The sequence below is a fragment of the Dermacentor variabilis genome, chromosome 3 (genome assembly GCF_050947875.1).
Source record: "Dermacentor variabilis isolate Ectoservices chromosome 3, ASM5094787v1, whole genome shotgun sequence".
Lineage (NCBI taxonomy): Eukaryota > Metazoa > Arthropoda > Arachnida > Ixodida > Ixodidae > Dermacentor > Dermacentor variabilis.
In genome coordinates, this window is record NC_134570.1 from 67,763,072 (window position 1) to 67,783,780 (window position 20,709).

General features: G+C 46.2%; 1 protein-coding gene across 6 annotated transcripts in view; it reads left to right on the forward strand.

The window, feature by feature from the left end:
• The first annotated feature begins 1,934 nt into the window (after window positions 1-1,934).
• Window positions 1,935-20,709, forward strand: part of LOC142575821 (uncharacterized) — a 262,670-nt gene continuing 243,895 nt past the window's right edge. For 2 of the 6 annotated variants that reach the window (XR_012826719.1, XM_075685499.1), the window contains exons 1-3: window positions 5,916-6,077; window positions 7,223-7,353; window positions 8,170-8,333. Coding sequence is in view for 3 of the 6 variants with exons in the window: in XM_075685499.1 (XP_075541614.1) it covers window positions 8,331-8,333 (3 nt within the window). In the remaining 3 variants the exon portion in view is untranslated. Of the gene's footprint in view, window positions 2,096-5,915; window positions 6,078-7,222; window positions 7,385-8,169; window positions 8,334-11,310; window positions 11,406-17,864; window positions 19,041-20,709 lie in introns of those variants that run through there. The other 4 variants (XR_012826720.1, XR_012826721.1, XM_075685501.1 and 1 more) reach the window with 4 other exon arrangements.

Sequence of the window (20,709 nt, forward strand, 5' to 3'; positions counted from 1 at the left end):
TTCATTTACCGCTGAATGCCACAAGTGCGTGCACATTTCCTTTGCTCTCTTAGATAAATCTTCGGAAACAGCTAATGGTGTGCCTTTCAGTTTGTAGCAGCAAGATAAGATTTTTGTTTTTTTTCGGCGTAATCAAACAATCTAAGGATGACCGGGCGGCCTCGGTTACTTGTGCGGGTGCCTATCCTGTGAATTCTTTCAAGGGTTTTCACTTCAATGCCTAGCGTTTCTTTTAAAATGTTTTCTCTCACTATATTTTCGAGTGAAACTATATCTTGGTTAGGCTTTTCCGTTACACCGTAAATAATCACGTTGTTCCGCCCACTTCTATCTTCTAAATCGTCCAATTTCAATGGAAGGTCTTGGATTTGATATTTCGTGGTGTCATATTTATTTTAACATTCGGCAAAGTTCTCGTTGCAATACTACAATCGTTCCATGTCGTTTTCAATTGTGGCAAGCCTAGTTTCCATGTTATCAACTGTTCGCTCAACCTTTCTCAAGTTAGTCACTAGTTCTTTAACATTTTGTTGGTTTTAGATTGTTCTTGCAGAATTTGTTTCAGAAGGTCGTTATTAGGACGAGTATCAGATTCCCAGTCTGAGGTCGGACCGGGCTTAAGCTCGACATCACCCGATGTTAGTAGCAATAGCTTAAATAGATCAAAGCACTCAACAATCAATACAGCGAGAAAGTGTGGACTTGGAAGCACCGTCAGCGTTACATCACTGTCCCGCAAAGAGGGTACAGAGTAGTTATACTACACAACGAAAAGAGTAGGAATAAGCATGGTCGTCTGGTCGGTGCCACCAAGTCCACTGAAGCGGTTGGGGTCATGGGTCGGGTTTATATAATGTCGAGTGCCCGATAAGGTTGACGTGACCGCATCGTCGGTCACGTCACCTTGTGACGTGATGTCGAGGGTGTCGATCGTGATCGGAGTCTGCGCAGATCTGTTGTGCGATGTTCTGTCATCCGAAGCCACTGGCATTGTTCCGTTTGCGTGCATATGTGTGGCCTGCCCGGTGGTAAGGCCGTTTGGCCACCCAGCGCAATCTGCGCTACGAAAAGAGCAGGAATAAGCATGGCTGACTGGTCGGTGCCACCAAGTCCACTTCAGGCAGAGTGGACTTCGTGGCAGAACACTCCCTAGAGCAGAGGCAGAACACTCTCTAGAGGACACGTAACAACTTCCAGCGTATAACCAAAATTTGCTATGGGGCCTGATGAGGGGCATCTCAAGTCCGAGCACTTCCGGAAGGTGTACGTTACCTATGGGTTTAACTGGATGAATCGTTTCGCATGCCATTAGGATGTGCTTAGTGGTGTCCGGATTTTCGCTGCAGTATACTCATACCTCGTCTAGTTGCGAGTATTTGGTTCGGTACGTCTTCGTCCTTAGGCAACCAGCTCGAGCCTCAAATTGTAAGGGATTCGTGTTATTGTGGAGATTTTTCATTTTGTTTTTTTTTCTTCTGTGACGAGTGTACTGCAGGGACCGAGGAAGTGAACGAGCCGATCCCCGTGCGTGGGTATGCGCCGAACTTATCAAGGTCATAATAATAATCATCATCATCAAGTGAACGAAGTGGCGCGTGATGGTGCGCGGCGGCGTGGCACGCGTGGGGAGCCCGCGCCAGGCTTCGAATTCGGACGGCTCGGCAGAACGAGAACGGGCTTCCAACGACTCGGTCCAGTATCCAGCGGCGATCGAGACGGATGCCGGTCCAGCTTTGCGCCTGCCTGTCCTTAGAATGCAACCGGGTCAACTCACGAGCGGCAGCCGGTCCGCTCGGCAGACGTCCGAGGCTCATCGGCAGTGGCGCGCGGCTCCGGCGGCTGACTGTCCGCCTTGTTGGCCGAGCCTGTGGTGCTGCCTAAGGCCCACCGCCGTGACGAGACAACGCTGCAGCTCGCGTGGCCGCCAGCCTGCACGTGGGCCGGAGCCAGTGGAGGTCGCCGCGTCCGGGCCACTCCTGCTCTACGAGCCCAGAGCGGCGAGCATCTTTCCCTTCCCCGGCGCCGCGGCGAGGCACGTTCGCCTGACGGCACAGCCGGGGTCTACCGTGGAACTTCACCGTGGCACAGCGCGTGGGTGAGTCGCCCGTCGAATGAGAGGGGACGTTGGAGAGCTTTAGGTTAGGCGGACGCTAGCATCCCGTAACCTAAAACTCTCTCGGCGAATTCTATCGCATGGCCACGGACGATTAGAGGCGCACCACGAAGCCGGCTCCACATTTAAGTGGTTTCGGTGCTCTTGTGTTCAAGTGTGTGTGTAAAGGCCAACCAGATATACTGCGGATAAAGGCAACGTCGGGTCGGCTGTCGACCAGTCGAAACCCCTACCTTTAGTTGGAGTCGAACCAACGACCTGTGGGGTGAAGGCACAGGTAATTAAGGAACAGGTAATTCAGATATAGGTAATTAGGACACTTACCAACGACCTTCGGTGAGAGCCGAACCGTCGACCATTGGTGTTTTCAATTTCGTTAGAAGAAAGTGTGAAGCCGAAGCGGAGAAGCGTTAGCATGACCTGATTGTTAATAAAGGCACAGTTAAAAGAGACTTAATTAAGGCGCTCGAACCCAGGACCGTACATGGGAATATGAGTGAACTGGCCATATGTAGAAGTTGGATTCTAATTGGCATGTTAAAGGACGAGATTCGAACACACTACCTTCGGTGTTAAGGCGAAATTAATTAATCTACGGTTAAATAAGAGAGTTAATTAAAGCACTCGAACACACGACCTTTTCTGGGAGAAAAAAAGTAACGAATAACAACGCATTAGAATGGAAATGTCAAATAATGCAATTAATGTCTCGTGAGCGGGCAGGATTTCGCCTTCATTTTCTTTGGTGTAAAGTGACTCTCAGCTCACACCTTACGTCATATGCAGAGCAACATGCAGTACAAATGAAGCGTGAGTGGCAGCATTCGCCACAAAAACGAGTCACAATCCACCAGGAATACACCCAAATGTATTTAGAGCCTTCATTCCATAGCGGCAAGCACTCCACCAATTCATGCGAGTTTCGCATGAATTCAGGCCAATTATTTCACCGACATTTCGAACTAAGCACCACATGCATGTACTCTTAGGATCAGCACGTATCGGTTATTTCGGTGTTAAGATAAGACCAACATTATTGAAATAATTCACAAAAACCACACTATAATATTCACTGATACAGCACGCGTGTCGCCTGTAGTTTTTCTTTGGAACTGTAGATACAGCTGAAATATATTCTTTAGTGAAAAGCAGTTAAAAAATAAAGTGACTGATCAAATCCTATAATATTAATATTGCCGGATAATAATATGCCGGATGATATTAGTGTTACCGGATTCGAGACCCTCGTTATACAAGAAACGACAAAAAAGGGGGTTAACCGAGGGGCCCGATTTTTATTAGTCACACCATATGAAGCCAACAAACACTGACGCCAAGGACAACATAGGGGAAATTACTTGCGCTCGATAAATGAAATAAAGAAACGATAAATTATTGGAAATGAAAGTGGATGAAAAAAAAAACAACTTGCCGCAGGTGGGGAACGATCCCACAACCTTCGCCTTCAGGTAGCATGTGTGGATTTGTTGACCGGTTGCCTGCACCCAAAAAGATGCCGTTCTCGTTAAGCCCGCAGGAGAAAGGATGTCCCACATCCGCCGCCAAGGTTTGTGAGTGGTGGCGCTGGCTAACACTCCCGGGGTTCTACTAGGAAACATAAATACCCAAGAAAGTGGATGAAGCTATTCCGTTGTTACTCTACGAAGTTGTAAAGCTGAGTTGTAAAGCGATTTTGTCAATCTTTAGCAATTTTATGTAATGATTCTAACAATTATTTTGGTCGCAGAACAACTGCGTCACTATTTATGGTCACTGCGATGGCCTTGCGAGAGCGAAGGAACCTAAAGAGGGCTTCTTTATTACCACTTTTCGATAACATATTATAGCGTTTGTCATGATAGCTATCCTTCCCTGATTAAATTGTTCTTTTAAACATAGAAGCTGCATACTTATAGTTACTCCGACTAGTAGGGCACTGATTGAAAACAGGTTTTTTTCCATGCAGCTTTTCGGCCTGTATAATCTCGTGCGCGATCACTATTCCACTATACAGACTTTCAGTACCCCCTTTTGTTGATGATACTAGAAACTGATGGTAGCTTTGAAGGTTCCAAAAAGGCTAACCATTTTATTGTCTTTTTCTAGACCGGTAAATTTTTTTCAAATTTTGAATATTCCACAGACGTCTGCGCGCGTTCATTAAAAAGAAATTGGGGGATTTTTAATATCGATGAATATCGGGCGGAGGTCACTACTTGCAGGTTCCAGGCGATATACGATGAGGGAATGGGGTTCTCGCCGCCTAGTGCACTTCGCTTCTGAGAATGGGGACCCGCAAGAGACGCAGCTCCGATCACGTCGACGGGTACCAAGAGCGCCACGAGCTGACACGTAATAGTGCACATGGTGCGGATTACTCTTCGCGTATCTACCTAGCGCGAACTTGAAGGTGGCCATACTTTTTTGCAATGGGTACTTGCTTTTCCTAGGGGAAAAGGAAATTTAGCGTCCTTTCTGCAACCGCTGTGACTGCCGCTTCTTCAGAAAGAGATGTCCTCGCGACTTGGCCGGAATCGTTAGATAGTTAACGCTGAAGTTGAGTCAAAGCTTGAGTTTACGCATGAGACGCCATATACCTGGCGTGATCTGCGCAAGCCAGTTGGTAGTTACGCCACCATTGGTCTTTAACCTAAGTAATTAAGACGATAGTGGGTCTGGAGGTGCGTTTGTGCAAGTTGCGAAAAAATTCAGACGTCTATGTATACTGAGCCCTAATCAAGCAACAGAAAGTCAGTGCTGGTTTCTCAAGACAAAGTCGAAGTGAAATTGCGCAGAGTATTAGTGTTGGCAACAATTGACCGCGCGAGAAAGGGATATTGCGACTCCGTAATTGGAAACATGATAATGGATTTCGGCGCGAAGACAGCGCCTTCAATTCCCCTTCCACCCAAATTGATTGCCACGCGTACTGACGCCACATTTCACCGCATCGGTGCATGAAATATTTTACCACATGCATCAGCAAACCACGTAATTTGCGCGTGAATGAAGACGTTATCGTTCTTTTTTAATGTATTAGCATTAGGAGTGTAAAAGTGGAGAAGGTTTTTCTGTGCGAAGTATGGCCAGCTGGTCACGTGGTAGATGCAGCGAGAGGTTGGGCAAGCTTAGAAGAGCGCGAGATATATAATAATGTGCAACCTACGATGGTCCGGTCTCTGGCAAGGCGTCTCGTCGTGACCAGAGACAAACCTAAATTTGTTCATCACTAAACGGACAAGATCACGACAGTAATTTCTGTCCCATCCTGCTCTGTAAGTCACTAAATTAGACAAGGCCACGCAGTTTGCATCCATGCTTTGTGCCACAGTGACATGCGTTGCACAACGAGTAACCGCGGCAGGACCCGGTCCCCCTCTGTATATATAGGAATTGACAAAATAAAAAGAGGCATCGACATGTTTGTATTCATGGACATCTGAGAGTGTAACGAACGAAAGCTCTGCCTGAAAACTATATTGATGGACGTCTCCTCCTTTTTTTTTGTGTTGACCTTATAAAAATCGTCCAAAACAGGAAAGAGACATCGCAGCATTTGTATATCTGGAAATGTATCTTCGATTTCACGTGAAAGTCGATCGCAGAACTCCATTTCAGATTGCTCGGGTGTTTTCGCTTATTCCGAATGCATTGTGACGCGGGCAGAGATATATAGGGTAAATGGAACCGTGTTTACTCAGCAGGAGATATGGCCGGTACAATCAGTACGGCGGAACGATAGCCTATCCCTGCTACGTCGTCCTTGCTGTTATGTCGGCGATCGCCTTCTTTGTCGCTGTCATGGCACCGTGACACAACCCCCGATGCCGAATGCGGCGACCCGGCGTTTACTAGACGGCGGCTTGAGATGACCCACATGGACGGCATCAGATGACCTGGACGACGGGGAAGCATCGGCTGGAGCTATTTCATAAGTGACATCACTGATTTGTCGGGAGAAGCGGTAAGGGCCAGAAAGAATACCGGGAGAGCAGTTTTTCAGATAAGCCCACACTTCGTGAACGCGTTCAGAGGAGGACGAGGTCGCCGGCAGAGAACTGGACATCACGATGACGATTGTCGTAAAGAAACATCTGTCTGGCCTGCGACTGAGAACGGCGACAATAGGTGATCTGGCGTGCCTTTGTGGCTGTAGCTATGGCATCGCGAGCGTACTCAGACGGGGACTCAATAGCAGTTGGCAGGAGCGTGTAGAAAGACAATGTCGTGTCTAAAGAGGAGATAGAAGGGGGAGTAGAGAGCGACGAGTTGCACGCGAACGTCACATATGGGAGGGTGGCGTCCCAGTCAGGATGAAACCGACGTTTCGTTCATTCACTGATTCCTTTACTGGAGAAAGCTCAAGTGAGCACTGCTTTCTGACGATGCGTTCTCTTTCTCCCGTGTCACGCTAGGTGAACTGCCACGAGCGCAGAGGGGTAAGGTTAATCCCCTGCTTACTGACTGCGTCGGTATGGGATCAGCTTGCACCTATTCCCTGCCTCTTTTCTCTCCCTCTCTAACATTCTCCCTACCTCCTTGCTGGACTGTAGTTGCTGTTGCGCTTGAGCGTATAGGCAAGTGCGGCAACTCCTGCAATGCTCTTGCGCGGGGGGGGGGGGGGGGGGGCGGTGCACGGCTGATTAGTGCGCAGAGGGCATCGTGGGGTCCCCCAGTACGCGCGAGAGGGCATTGTGGCCCTACTCTTAACGTTTTGCTCAAAAGTCGTTGACGTCGCATATGTCGCCTCATGCAGCCCTCCCGTGAGCTCTTAACCACTCGCCGAAGAGACGCGCAAGGCAGCAGCAGCAGCAGTGGAAAAGTCAAAGGAAGAGGCAATGAAAGCTTCGTTTAAAAATAATATACATGGCACAGCAAAAAAGCTCAGCCGACTGTGTCCCTTTTATGTGTTGCATAAATCGCTTATCAAGCGGATATCAGTAATTTACATTAAACGTTATTAGTAAATTCAGAAATTTATTTTGTATAGCCTAAGGCCTTGTCCTAAACGGACTGTCAGACAAGTATTGATTATGCTATGTGGTCACCATTTTTCTCGACCATAATGTGAAGCTCTGCAACAACACACTTACGCTCTTATAATTGCAGGATCTGGCAGCGCATTGGGAGGGCCCTTGTGAGATTCTGCTGCTGGGGACCTGTTTGCCAATACCTGGTACATTCGTAGCGCCATTCTACAGGCGCCTTGTGGGACTTCCGAACAACGCGTCATGAACTGGGTGCGCCTGTGCATCTTTGGAATACGCAACGGTATGCGACGGAAACCCGCGCACCTCATAACGAAACGTTTAGCCAAAGTCGACCTTTCTCTTATTTGACGGTGGCTGGAGATTCCACTAGGCGTTGCTGCATAGTTCAGGCCAAATGGTCACTTACTAAGGTCTTGCTATTTTCGTGGTGAATGCTTCGTGTTCTGACGCTGGATAATCGTTCCTTGGACTTGCCTCCCGACGTTACTATGTGACAGGTGAACGAGGACGACGGGCCATGGGCGTCAGGAGACCGGGGGGGGGGGGGGGACGAGACGTTGTTTATCGCAGCAAGAAGACAAATTTGAACGATTTAGTTGTAATACGAGTGAAAAATTTTGATAGCAGAAGAGAGAGACAGAAAACAACAGTGTGCACAACGGAGCCGCGTATGTAGTCTCGATGTTACAACAGAAGTCGTCATGGGACCTCTGGTTGGTGAGAAGCTTGGCATAGAAGTACGTTACAGACGCCATTTCCTGTGCCCTCTGGTTTGTCTTATGCATATCAATTAACTAGCACTCATTGCGTGAACAGCAGCAGAACGAAATTGGGAAAAAGAAAATTTTCAAGGGCGACGTTTACAGAAATGCTTGTGGCGCGCTCAGTTTTTGATGCTGGCTGAAAGGCCATAATTTCGGCTTTCCAAGGCAACTAGAATAGTGTTCTTGGTGCGAATCATTGCTAATTTTTTCAGGTTGAATTCTTTGTGGTTCACAATATTTGTAGCTTTTTGTCCCATTTGGATAGATACCACAGTTTCGCTTGCCTGAATCCTATCCCCAGGCCGAGAACCTCTATGACCACAACGTCGCTCCGCTGCCGTGTACGTCGGGGGAAGTGCCCTGTGTCCACCCGTTGTGGCAATCAGTCGCGTGCAGCGCAGATGCGCCTTTATCTGCTCGTCAGCGATTGTCGGAACCATCGCTGCATCCCTGGTGACACTAATGGTTAGTACCTACTGCATTGATCATAGAAAGAAAAATTATAGGCTTAAGAGGGAGCTTTAGCTCGGGCCAAACTCCAATTCCGCCTATTCCAATACTCAGATACTCAGATAAACTCCTGTGCCGACTTCAATTGAATTGTTTGTATTTGAGAGAGAGGTTTAAGTTATAGTGAATGCAGGAGGCGGAATTTTGGTTTAGGATTTATTAGCTTGACTGAAATATAAACAGCATGCGTACGTATTTGTACCTCCACACGAAAAACGGATCTCGCAGTTCTGTGAAGTGCATCTGTTGCATTAAGTTACAGTTTGCATGGATTTGTTGGGATGTTTACAAGGTTTCTTGAAACTTTGTACTTACTAATAACCAACATATTGCACGGGTGTGCATAACCAATCAGTTTGGGAAGCTTTATATTATCATTAAATGGATTTCGCAAAGTTTCGGTATCGCTTTTCATTGCTGAGGTAGAGATTTGTAACCTTCATAGTTTATTCTGTTAAATTATGAAATTTTCAAAAAGTTTTACGAATAATTCCAGGGCTGAAATAAAAACTTAGGTTAATCAGGCTTCATTACATATCGCCTCCCAAAAAATGCGGCTTCTGTGGGTGGAATTTGATCAGGCGCCCTCGGGAGTAGCTTCGCGATTCCAATTCCACTAAGCCACCACGGCTAGGATGCATACATTGGTTCATCTTTGCAAATTGCTGTGATCCTGGTATGTTAGTGTAACTACCAAACAGACATCTTCTGGTACTTTGCACTTGCTTCTAATTTATTTTTTATTGTGCAGATTTTAAGCCCGTAGGTTTTATGTATATTCAATTCCATCTTTATATTCAACAACCATGTGATCAAATGCATCTCAAATTGTGTCCACAGTTTTCATATTTCTGCCTACTTTTGTTCAATTGTTTGTTGTAATACTACAATGTTTACTATTATTTTGTTGTTTTAGCAATTGCTGTTTGTAACTGCTGTTGAGGAGGTCCTCCTAGGATATGTGTGTTAATACTGTCTCCTGTAAGTTTATTTTCACGTTCCTTCCTCCTATACAGCAGAGGAAGTCCATTGGTCCGGATAGCGAGGCCGTTCTGCTCTGAAACCTGTATGAGATATCCCCGTAGCTTCATATTATCGTCGGGTGGATAATTTTTTCCTTTAATAAAAGCTATCTGTGGTCTCGATTTTCCACATAACGGGTTGCGCACTCCTAATTGGCTTTTTTTAGCTTTACAATGTTCTGTACTGCCTCACTGTATAACAAACCAAAAGAAGCCTACATTCTTTCTGGAAGCTTAAAGGGGTCCTGAACCGCCCCTCCTCGAACTACGTGAAAAAAGAAACGATTCTGTGGGTACCTTACGCTGCTGTGAACATCGCATCCAAATCTGTTACTCGTATGCGGCACGGCGCCTGGGGCTGAAACGCTCTTTTCAACAGACGCCTTCTCACCCTTTTTGGGGCTGCCATATTTCGTCAGGTCGCAGATTCGTACACACAGTTCCTATTGGCCAGTTGCTGACATTAATCAATAAATGTTAATTTACCGTCGTCTGCGCACGCTCGGCCGCGCATGCTCACATAGGAATGAAACTTTGGCGATACTGCTTATCGGTGTGTCGTAGGAGTCAGCGCTTGCTAATTTCGATTAGAACTAGAACACTCTACTAGCTTCGAATTAGGCGAAACTTAAACCCAGACCACATGCACGGTGTGCCTACCGCGCCTCGCGTTTATTGACGGTTAGCACTGTTGCGTTTCGCCTGCGACACGCGGTTTTGCCGGCGCGACTGCGGCAGGGCGGCAGACATTTTGGCCCGTTCGGCGTCGCCGCAACGCTCCCCGCCAGGCATTTCCAGGCGTTTCCAGGCATGTTCCGATGCCACGTGTCTTCATGTGCGTGTGTGAGTGTATGTGCCATTGTGCCTGAACCAGGCGGTGCGACAGCAGGGGTCACCCTCTCATTCCAGTCATTGTGCCCGAACCAGGCGATGCGACAGCAGGGATCACCCTCTCATTCCAGTCATTGTGCCCGACCGGCAGCGCTACGACAGTGTGCGTCACCATTAGCCCATTGTACATTCACGTGCTCGTCTATTGAGGGGTTCCTTCTTGCCCTCAACTGCGAGAGTATAAAAACAGCTGCCCCCGGACGCCAAAAGGAGGGCTCCGATTTCTTCTGTTGAGTAAAGTGCTCTCCCGTCTCTCTACTTCGGTCAACCTGACCGCCAACTCTTTGCGATGTTAAAATAAACAAGTTGTTTTGTTGTTACCAGTCGACTCATGCTTTGCCGGGACCTTCGGATGCTTCCAGTTGTACCCCAGGCCGCCAGGCCAACGCTACCCTTGGGGCTTGCGACCCAGGTACAACCACGGGCGTCAGCGCCGAGTTCCCAACAACCGATGCCATCGGTGGGATCCAAACAGCACGTATACAAAAAAAAGACGTGCCAGTGTGCACTCACTTCTGACAGCTCGTGGCTAAACTTGCTTCGTATGGAGCTTCGTGTTGAGCACTACACAATGCGCAATCTGGATTTCCCTACTATCCGTGTGAGGCAAAGCCGGGCCGTAACATACAGCGCGGCCAGGTTCGAGCCCAGGAGTGGGCACTCCAGTCCTGCTGTGAACTTACATTTGTGCGTAACCACACACTCTGCTGCATAGCGCAAATACGTCGGCTTGCCGTACGTCCCACTTGCCGTACGTCCTAGGTGGAGTTCGGTCACTCTGTCGCCGCTGGCGTTCCTCTACTCTTACGTAACAGGTAATTGCGGGCGAACGGAATTATTTCCGTAATATACTCCTGCTAGGTACCGTACTCGCTCAAAATTAATTTTAAGGCTTCAAGAAATGTGGTTGATGGCTCCTGTAATACATAGTAGTGAACACGAGCTATTTGCTGGCCCCAAAATGATCTCCTATTTCCGCACCTTGTACAATTAATGAACTTGCCTACTGTTTGGTGCAGGTCAACTACACAGGGTGCAAGAACTGACAGTCCGGGTGTTCAGAAATTTTGAGCCTGCATTGCATGGCCGCTCGTGAAAAGTTTCGTACATTTCGGTAAGCAAGTTTTTGAAGACGCCGTCATGCTAGGGTCACCACCTTCTCTCACACAATTTGAGGGTGTGTGTATGCTCTACCTGTGGCTAGCTTCTCGGAATTTAGCAATTGCTTGCTAGGGAGCACAGCGGAAAGCGACTTGCAATCTGAAAGGCTCGTTTTAGATCTGTAAAACGTCGAAATTACTTCTGATCACTACAATAAACATGATTGTTTATAGTAAGTGTGACACTTTGTGGTAGTACATTACAATCGACGCTATTTAACCGCGAACTCTCTTGCTGAATATTCTTAGAGGCGTAGACATAACAGTTTTCTTTGGGAGGTATTTTATAGTCCAGGCGCAGTTCTCACCGAATAAAAGTACCCAATCAGATTGTTGCCCATCTCTACGTCTATCCCAATTCGGCCATACGGGTGACACAACTGTCAGACAACACAAAGTAGCTTCCTAAGCTCGCAGACCACGTCTAAGCAGCCACGGGAAAGGGTACTTGAGCACACACAGAAACCTCAAGAGATTGATTGCGGCTATCATTATCGTAACTGTGCGACACGTGCTACACATTCTAAGTGCTCATAGAATTGGCTGATCAACGAATGCCGGCTTTCGCGTTTTCCTTCTGCCAGAAGGCAGGGAAATATAGCTAGCATGAACATTCACGTGAACACATGATTCACATGAGCATGTACACATATAGCTAGCATGAACATTCAAGCGTGTTTATGAAGGCGATTGTCTGGAATAAGCGAACATATTGTACCGCGTGTAACTGCATTCGTGTCCGTGCTGCGTTGTTTTGCTTAGTAAATTTTGTCGTCGTTGTATGCGTGGCTGTTGCGTGGCTGCACCTCGTATTGCAGGACGTACGCGACAGTGACACGTTCGCCATGTTATTCGCTAACGGCGGTATCGCTCTTGACGCGTAGAGCGGCGAACGCAACACGCATCGTTGGGCGCACCATTTCTTACGCCGATCTTGAAGGCGGCGAACATGTGAGGAGGGCTCGTTCAGATACGTTCGGTAGAGCACATCCGGCGACCATTCTTAGCTTTGACTAAACAAAGGTGTCAGTCGTCTGCCGGAGTACCGATGACAAACAAATCTATCTTTGCATTGCGAGAAAAAATTTTGCTTTAACGAAAAAAAAAAATATACAGAAGCGACCTGTCGGTCAGACGTGGTTTCTGTGGGTGTTGCCGCGGAAATTCACCTTATGGTTAGCGTCCAAAGAAGAGCTGTTGTGTTTACTGCTTTAAGAATATTTAGCAAGAGAGTTCGCGGGCAAGCACGATCGATTCTATCATATTTCCACGAAGTATAAGAGCTCCCATTTTGAGAAAAAGAAACAAAATATGCGAAAAGGGAACGTAGCGCGAAACTGGCGAAAGTTTAGATATCTTTTCATCCGCTGATAAATAGAACTGACTTTTTTAAATTTCCAAGCCACGAAACTCGGCGCCGGGAAGCTTGTTATAACTTGAGGTAAAAATTTTGCTCTCGCTGGGGAAGAAATTCACAAGAAGCGCTAATGTTCAGGCATGTTAAAAATTAAAAAAAATTCACATCTCTTAATAAAAAAAGAACAAGAGCAATCGTGGATTCTGCTATTTCCAAAATTAAGTGCTTTAACATAAAATAACGCAATATGCAAGAACATTGTCATTGAATAACACAGAGAGGAATGTGACAGACAACGCTACCACTGGAGCCTCAAATTCGGTAGGTAGTTACACTATTAAAACGATTGAGAATGGTTCGAAAAGTGCTCCGTGAAAGAACAGGGAGTTTCAGTTTGAAAAAAAAAAAAGGAATTGGTGGATCATACGCACTGTGGGAATCGATGTAAGCGAAAGTTCGTGTGCTGTTTGCTTTGATTGAATTATGCGGCTGTATGTAATTCAATTGTTTTGTAATTGTATGCATACATTGCATAAATACATGCGTGGTCTTCATCACGTTTCGCTGCGAAGACGCCGCCGTTCCACGCGACGCTCTTTTTGGGCCTGGGTGCACTCGACGATGAGTGCATGCTTCGGAGCCAGTTTGCTGGCGAGCATTTTAAGTCCTCCTTCTGAACACGTGACCTGGACGCTCTTAAGATGACAGCTTCAAGCGCTCTCTTCAGGCTATGGACGATTGTAATGTCTAAGCTATCACAGCCCACCTCGCGACCTCCACATCCTACCACCGGCATTTTTGTCCTATAGGAAAGCAAACACAGCACGTGCTGTACCCACAAACTGCGAAACGCTGCCGCGGCGCACGCGAGCCGACTAGGAGGCTCATTTGAAAGAACCGAAAGAAGAGAGCGAAAGAAGAGAGCGCATAAGAGTGGACCCCGTAGGGGTTACTGTGGTGAAGCACAGAGGGTCTCCAGAGGGTGTGCAGGTAACTGGTTTCATGCGCTTCTCGGAGTTAGCCTCTTCGCGTCCACGAACATAAGGGTGAATGCTGGAGGACACTGAACCATCTCAAGGCGCTAAGCTGCGACATATGAAACGTCCAGTGACACCAATCGTAAGACACAATTAAGTGCGAGGAGAAGCTGGTGGCTAACATTAGGCTTTGCGTGGGCAGGGCTTCAACCAGCTCCCCTGCCATTAGTATCAGAATTCTCTTCTGTGTCGTCCGTGTTCTGGCATAGGGATTCCCTCTGAAAAATCGTAGGATCATACAAGCAGCAGACGAACTTATTTGTGTACGGTGCATTTCGAAGCTTTCCCATTGCAGGCAGCGGGAATGGTTATTGGTGGTTGGGGCGTCCAAGTCAGAAAGCAGTGTGGCTGATCAATTCTAGAGGCAGATTTGACTATATCAAGTTTCCCATTAGAGTTGTTTCTGGCGAATAACTAGGTGAAGAGGAAAGGAAAAAAGTACTTCCTTTCTTCATTATGCTTGCGTTCTTTGAGCTCCCGTACTACATTTGTAGAATGGTTGTAGAGCAATATACGTATAGCGAAGGCAAAGGTTACCACGTTTGTTCACCCAGCCGGCCATCCAAACTGAATTTTAAATATTAACAGGTGACCCATTCGGAACTTTGCTTACGCATAACCCATAAACCATAACCCATTTTAGCGAAATATTCGCAGGGTGCCTAGTCTTGTTTACCGAAGGCACGGGACTACGAACCACGTGCAACGCATGAACCGATATGAAAACGTGGGTTCAACAAATATTTTAGGATCTACTAATTAATTCGCCGAAATTATAGCTTGGCCACAAATTGCACTTCTCCCCTATTTCTGCCAAATATATATCCGGTGTAGCGCAGAATTTTCTCGCGGCTTTGGGAAATACAACTCATTCCCACTCTAATAGACCTTCAGAAATTTCTTTGCAAAGACAGCATTTTGTCCACAAGCATTCAGTTCCATATAAAGTTTCTGTATAGCGTTCTCCCCCTATCTTCGCTTCGGAAACATGCGGTGCAATTTGTTATTGCGGTTCAGCAGGATAGATATCGCGCTGCTCATTGAACTCACTCATAACGCTCTGGAGCATTTGAGTAACTGATTTATTGCAACGGCCGTAATTGCCGGACAGTCTTTATTACTTGCCTGCAGTTACACATAACGTGTCTCCTTGTCACCAAGTATAAAGAACGTGATTTTTTATTTCACCGAGAACAACGGTGACTCCAACAACATACCTTGTATAACGCTAAATATAGGGGGGGGGGGGGGGGGGAGGCGGTTGAGTTACTTGCAACGTGTCCACTTAGCCTGCGAACATTTAAGTTTGGAAACGCATTCAACTTACTACACTCTTAAACAAATGTACAGGCTTTGGCTCGTATCTTGCCACACAGCGATAATGGTCATCTGTCGTGCTTGCGTTTCCTTTCTTGAAAACGCTGCGTTAGCTACTTTCCTGTCGAGAATGCTCGGTCATGCTAATAACGTGCATGCCTTCCGTGATTTGGAAGTACCACGCGCGCAGCGTTAAAGGCAGGAAATTCTGACAATACAGATGATTATTGTTGTGCACCAAGATAAGATCCAAAGGGTGTAATGTTGTCTAAGAGTGTATACCGCTGAATTCGGTCGATATTGAACTCATTGTCAGTTTGTTTACAATTGCATGAAATACATTTTTGATAGCCGCTGTGTGACGTTGCGCATCATTTCAATAAGCATTTCTGCACAAAGGCTGTACTTAATCTCCGCAGATGAAACATTGATCGTACATTACACACAACACGCATATATGCCTGAATGAAAATGAAACTGCATGTTTTGCATAGGTCTCCAAGACGACTGGGAAAGCCAAGTACGCGCTTCGTAGAACGTATCGAAATAGGGAGTGAACAAGTATTATAAGTGCTCAGTAAATATTTTTCAAGCACATAACTAACCAACACATTAAGAACGTTAGATATGCGTTAATGATAGCCATGGCGTTATTGACTTTTTCAAAATATGAAATCGCTGCACTTCTTTGCTCCGTCCCCACCAGGAGTTTCATATAAAGCTTCTAAACGAGCTAGTCAGAAAGATCTAGCAATATTCAATAATTTCCAAACAACCAACGCAACTAAAGCTTTGCCTCAAATCACCCCTAAAATGTATCCTCTTTTCTCAAGATCTAAACTTCAGGAATTATCTGTATTTCTGAGAAAATTGTGTAGCAGGCATTAAAGGTGTTGGACAGCTTCGCTGAAAAACTAGTTCGACTCTGCTCTACAACTACTCTGCTCTAAACTAGTTCGGCGCTGCTTCTACACGAGGTCGTGCGGTTGGATCGGGCCAGTAAAAGACATACCGAACCACCTCATAGGATCCCATGGCACCTCGTTTTATCCCATTGACAGTAAGTCAGTATACCAAGAAAGAAAGTGCCAAGTGTGTTCCAACGTAATAACCACACGTGATTACTTGCGCGCAATGTCGCCGTAACATCAACATGAAAACTTGCCTTTCTAGTGTGGAGATAGCCGTAAGGTAGTATCGTGCACAGGTGCCAGTCAGAATACGGAAGCGTGATGCGTTCACTTCATCCTTTAGACAGAAAGCAGTCAGTGATATTGTCACGTGCTAGTGACGGTGAATAATAAAGCTGCAAAGCTGTGAATGACGCAACTAACTTTTTATTGCTCGAACTTGTTCACACAAAAGCAAGTTACACTCAAAGCACAGTAATAGCGACGAACGCGGTCGGCAGTCGTCGAAAACTGATCTGCCGGTCAAGCCCGTCTGCTTCTATACGCGAGTCGTCGAAAGTTCCAGAGTAATCTGTGGTGCCCGCGTGTCCTCCAGAAAGTTCTGCAAAATTCGCGTCGCACATGCAATCAGATCACACAAACTTTGGTGACCGCAGAAACATCGATAACATTCGAGAAACTTCCGATACATGCGGGCGCGTCCCGCGCTGAGCGATACCATTTGTATGGCGGTGAAAAGCGCTCACCCGTAAAAGATAAACAAGTCCACGTGTCAATATACTGCAGCACTGACGGCGAAAGAAAAATTACTTATAATCCCACGCATAGACTAAACATATGGTAACGCGCAAAAGACATGTGAGGAAATGTTTGGATGTTTCGTGTTCTCCTGCTAGGACTCGCTAACCTTTAGTTAGGAATCACTAAGCATCAGGAGCACACTGATGCATACCCCCTAAGCTCCAGGCTTAATATAGCCCAATTGTGATATGAACCCACTTAACTATAGTTGTAGTGAAATACCATCTCGCATCTTAGGTGCAAAGGACGACACATCGGCGCAATGAGAATGAGTAAAGGCCGCACACTCACGGCACGGCACATAAGAAAGGATGTAACAGCTCGTAAAACCAATCAATATTATTTTTCTTGGTTTTTCTTCCCGGGCGGTACATTGGGGAAGAACAGGGCGGTCATTGTAACCTACCGCTTGAAAAATATCAATCAACGAATAACGGGTTTGATCTCGGTGAGTGCATGCGCTCTGGAACACAATCGGTCATCTAGCATAACTTCTATTAGTGTTATGCTTGACAGATGGACACATTTTAAGCTATTTCATTACAGTTTGCGGATAAAAAAAAGTACTTACGTTTAGGCATGGTAGTATGATACGATGATATGTATAGTATGATACGACATGAAAGTATGATAATAAGTTATCCTAGAATTATAGTAAAGCTCGTTGCTGAATGCAAATTAACCATAAATTCCGCATGCTCGAATGCACAGTACTCACGGCGCGTGGAAAAAAAGAACACCTAAGAAAGCGTTATCTTCCTTAAAACTAAATATACCATTGTAGAGTGTTTTGGAGCTAAACATTGAAGTTCATAAAAAGCACATAAAATGTGACTAAGCACATGCGCGCAGTGAGATTCGGGCTCCCAGACGAGCTACAAAGCAGTAATGGGTGTTGTGACTAGGCCATGTCGTGTTCCTTGATTCCAGTTCTCGCCAAGTGTCCTCTCTTAAAAATTATTTTTATATTTATCTAACCAACCTTTGCAGGCCAAGGAAGGCACCTCATCATGGAAGATGTAGCCTGTCAGGCTAACCCAACAAGAGCCACTTTGTTGGCGCTTGACAACGTTCTTTTTGCCTTGGTTGTGAGACGGCGTAGGCAGTTCCTAGGCCAAGTGTCATTACAGCTGTTTGTGTTGAACGAGGTTTCAAGAAGCTACTTCTACTCTGTCGAAGTCCACAGCAGCGTTGGCAATAACATCTGGACGTCGGCCGCCACATGTCCAGGAACAGCATCGAAAGGCGCCTTCCGAATCACAGAGGACTTCTTGCTTGACCTCGCGATCGATGGGAACCTGTGCATGAAAGTCAAAATCTGGCCGTCGCAATAAATTACCAACGGAACCGACCAAAACAAGAACCTGCATATTGTTCTTATTTGATCGTCCCCTGGCTTCCAAGCTTGCTAGAATTAAGCACTTAGCTCGAAGTGGTCGTCCTCTCTCTCTCTCTCGTTTGCTTCCCCCGAGACGTTGCAACGTCTCGGGGGAAGCAAATATGGACAGCGTACACTAAAAAAATCCAAGTTAATCTAAACGTGCGTTTGCACGTTTTTTACAATCTACGCGTGATATCTTTCCACGCTTAAGGAATAACGCCTACTAGGAGTGATCAGCAACCCCTATTCATGCTTAGCCGGCGTGATAGGGACCCCTGTTCCCACGATTAGAGACGGGCCCGGGGGGCGAAGGGGGATGGATTGAGGAGAATCGCCCAGCCCTCCGCCTCCCCTATTCTCGCCATGCGAGGGAGGCAACGAGGAACCACCAGCGCTTGACGGCTTGGGTCTCTTCTCCGAATTACGCGAGCTTTGCTCACTAAGCTCTTCGCAGTCCTCCTCTTTATGGTTAGACGGTGACAGACCAAGACGCTATGGCAGTGGCAGCAGTACGGCTAAGTAGCAGCTCAATATGCTGCAGAGATCGCGCAAGACGTTCCCGCGGGTGACACTGAAACTAATTAAGAAGGGGCTTTAAGGCCCAGCAGGTTTCAACAACGCCAAGGAATGTAAAACGTAAACAAGCCTCGTCGGTATCCTTGCACAAGAAGACGAACGCCCCCTCAACCGCGCTCAGCGGCGTCACGCGTCTAAAGACGGCGAGCCGCCTGCAGGATAGGGACGTCACGACAGCATTTCCCGTAATAAATCTTAATATTTTTGCACTCTTTTCCCGATTGTTGTCTCAAAATACCTGACGAAATTATTTTTGTCTGGCCTCTTTCTCTAGAAAAGGCGAATATCCTAAGCAGCGAAACAACAAAAGAGAAAGCATTTTCAGATGGCACAGAAAGGCTTTGTCATCATATGAGCATGATTTAAATATAGAACGCAGTGAATAAATCTCCTAATCTTGTTTGTACCATGATATATTCTTTGATTGTTCTGGCTTTATAAATATTCTTTGATTGTTCTGGCTTTATAATGGCATGCATAAGAATTGGCCCTATGCATCTGGATATGTAATATATTTCGTACATTCGTATAGGCACATCACTAGTGCGTTATTAAGGGATGTGTCATCACCCAACGTTTTCCTGCTCACTACCACTGACGAGGAGCCTTGTTCCCCTCAGACAATGAGAGTTCGTATGAGGTCACTTAGCGGTGTCAGAAAAAAGGTATTTATAACTAGAGTATAATTCTCTAGAGGTGAAAACATGTTTCCTTTAGGCAAAAACGGCAAGTAGTGACCACATGCTTTTTCACTGCTTTAGCACTGATTGCAGGTTCCCATGACATTTCAACAACTGAGCGCTCTTGAAATGTTGTAGCTCGCAAGTTTTTAGAAGCACGCGATCTATGAAAGAGGGTCGACTCAACGCAGTAATGAGAGCACGCTTTGCAAGCCTGCGTCGCAGGCATGCTTTTCAAGCGATGTGTGACGGCTCACAAAACTTCAGTATTTTTGATGCGATCAGAAGGAATCTTTTCCATTTTTGTTGATTTTTATCAATCCTACTTCGAAAGCTCAGTTCGCTTTCAAATGCGACCCGAAAAACAAAGGAACATTGTGCAAAATGCATTTAACTGAGAAGCATAGCTGAGAATGATTTTAGTTTATTATGCTCGACATGAAAATAAAGTTTAAATGTTCGAACACGAATGGCAACGCATTTGATGGAAGGGAAAAACGAGTCAAAAAACACAAAGGACAAGAGGAGAGGTTCGCACCACAACGACTGGACTATCAACTGGACCAGTTTGTGTTCTTTGACTGTTTTTTTTTCCTTCAACTATGTACCAACTGGCCCGGATTTCAACCCTTCGGCAACGCATTCGAATTTGAATGTGGAAGCACAAATGAGCTAGAGAAACGTAGTTATGCATTATTGCATGACATTCTGCGTGCACTTCTCATGTGAACTTCCATTGCGTGCATAGATGGCTTTCTGCGGCTGCAAATCTATAGCTGCATAATAAGTACATTTGCAACAGACAGAGTATATTCATGTTCATTGAACACAGTCACACTTGCTCTCTTTGAAACCTTTAAACGAAGTCCTGCGCGCTTCTGGTACCACCCACAAAACAACTTCGAGCTATCATCCACAGACTAACGGGCTGACAGAGGGATTTCATCGCACGCTTGCCCGCATGGTCGCCGTATATATTCAACCTGACCAGAAAAATTAGGACAAGCTTCTACCATTGGGCACTTTCGCTTACAACACGGCCGTTCAGCGCACCACCGGCTACTCGGAATTTTGCCTGGTTTACGGACGCTCACCTACTTCCCTTCTCGAGGTTTCTTTCTTCCCTTTTCAAGGTTTCTGTCAACCCACCTACATCGTTTAGCGAAGAATTCGTTTTACGACTCGCTCAGTGACGCCA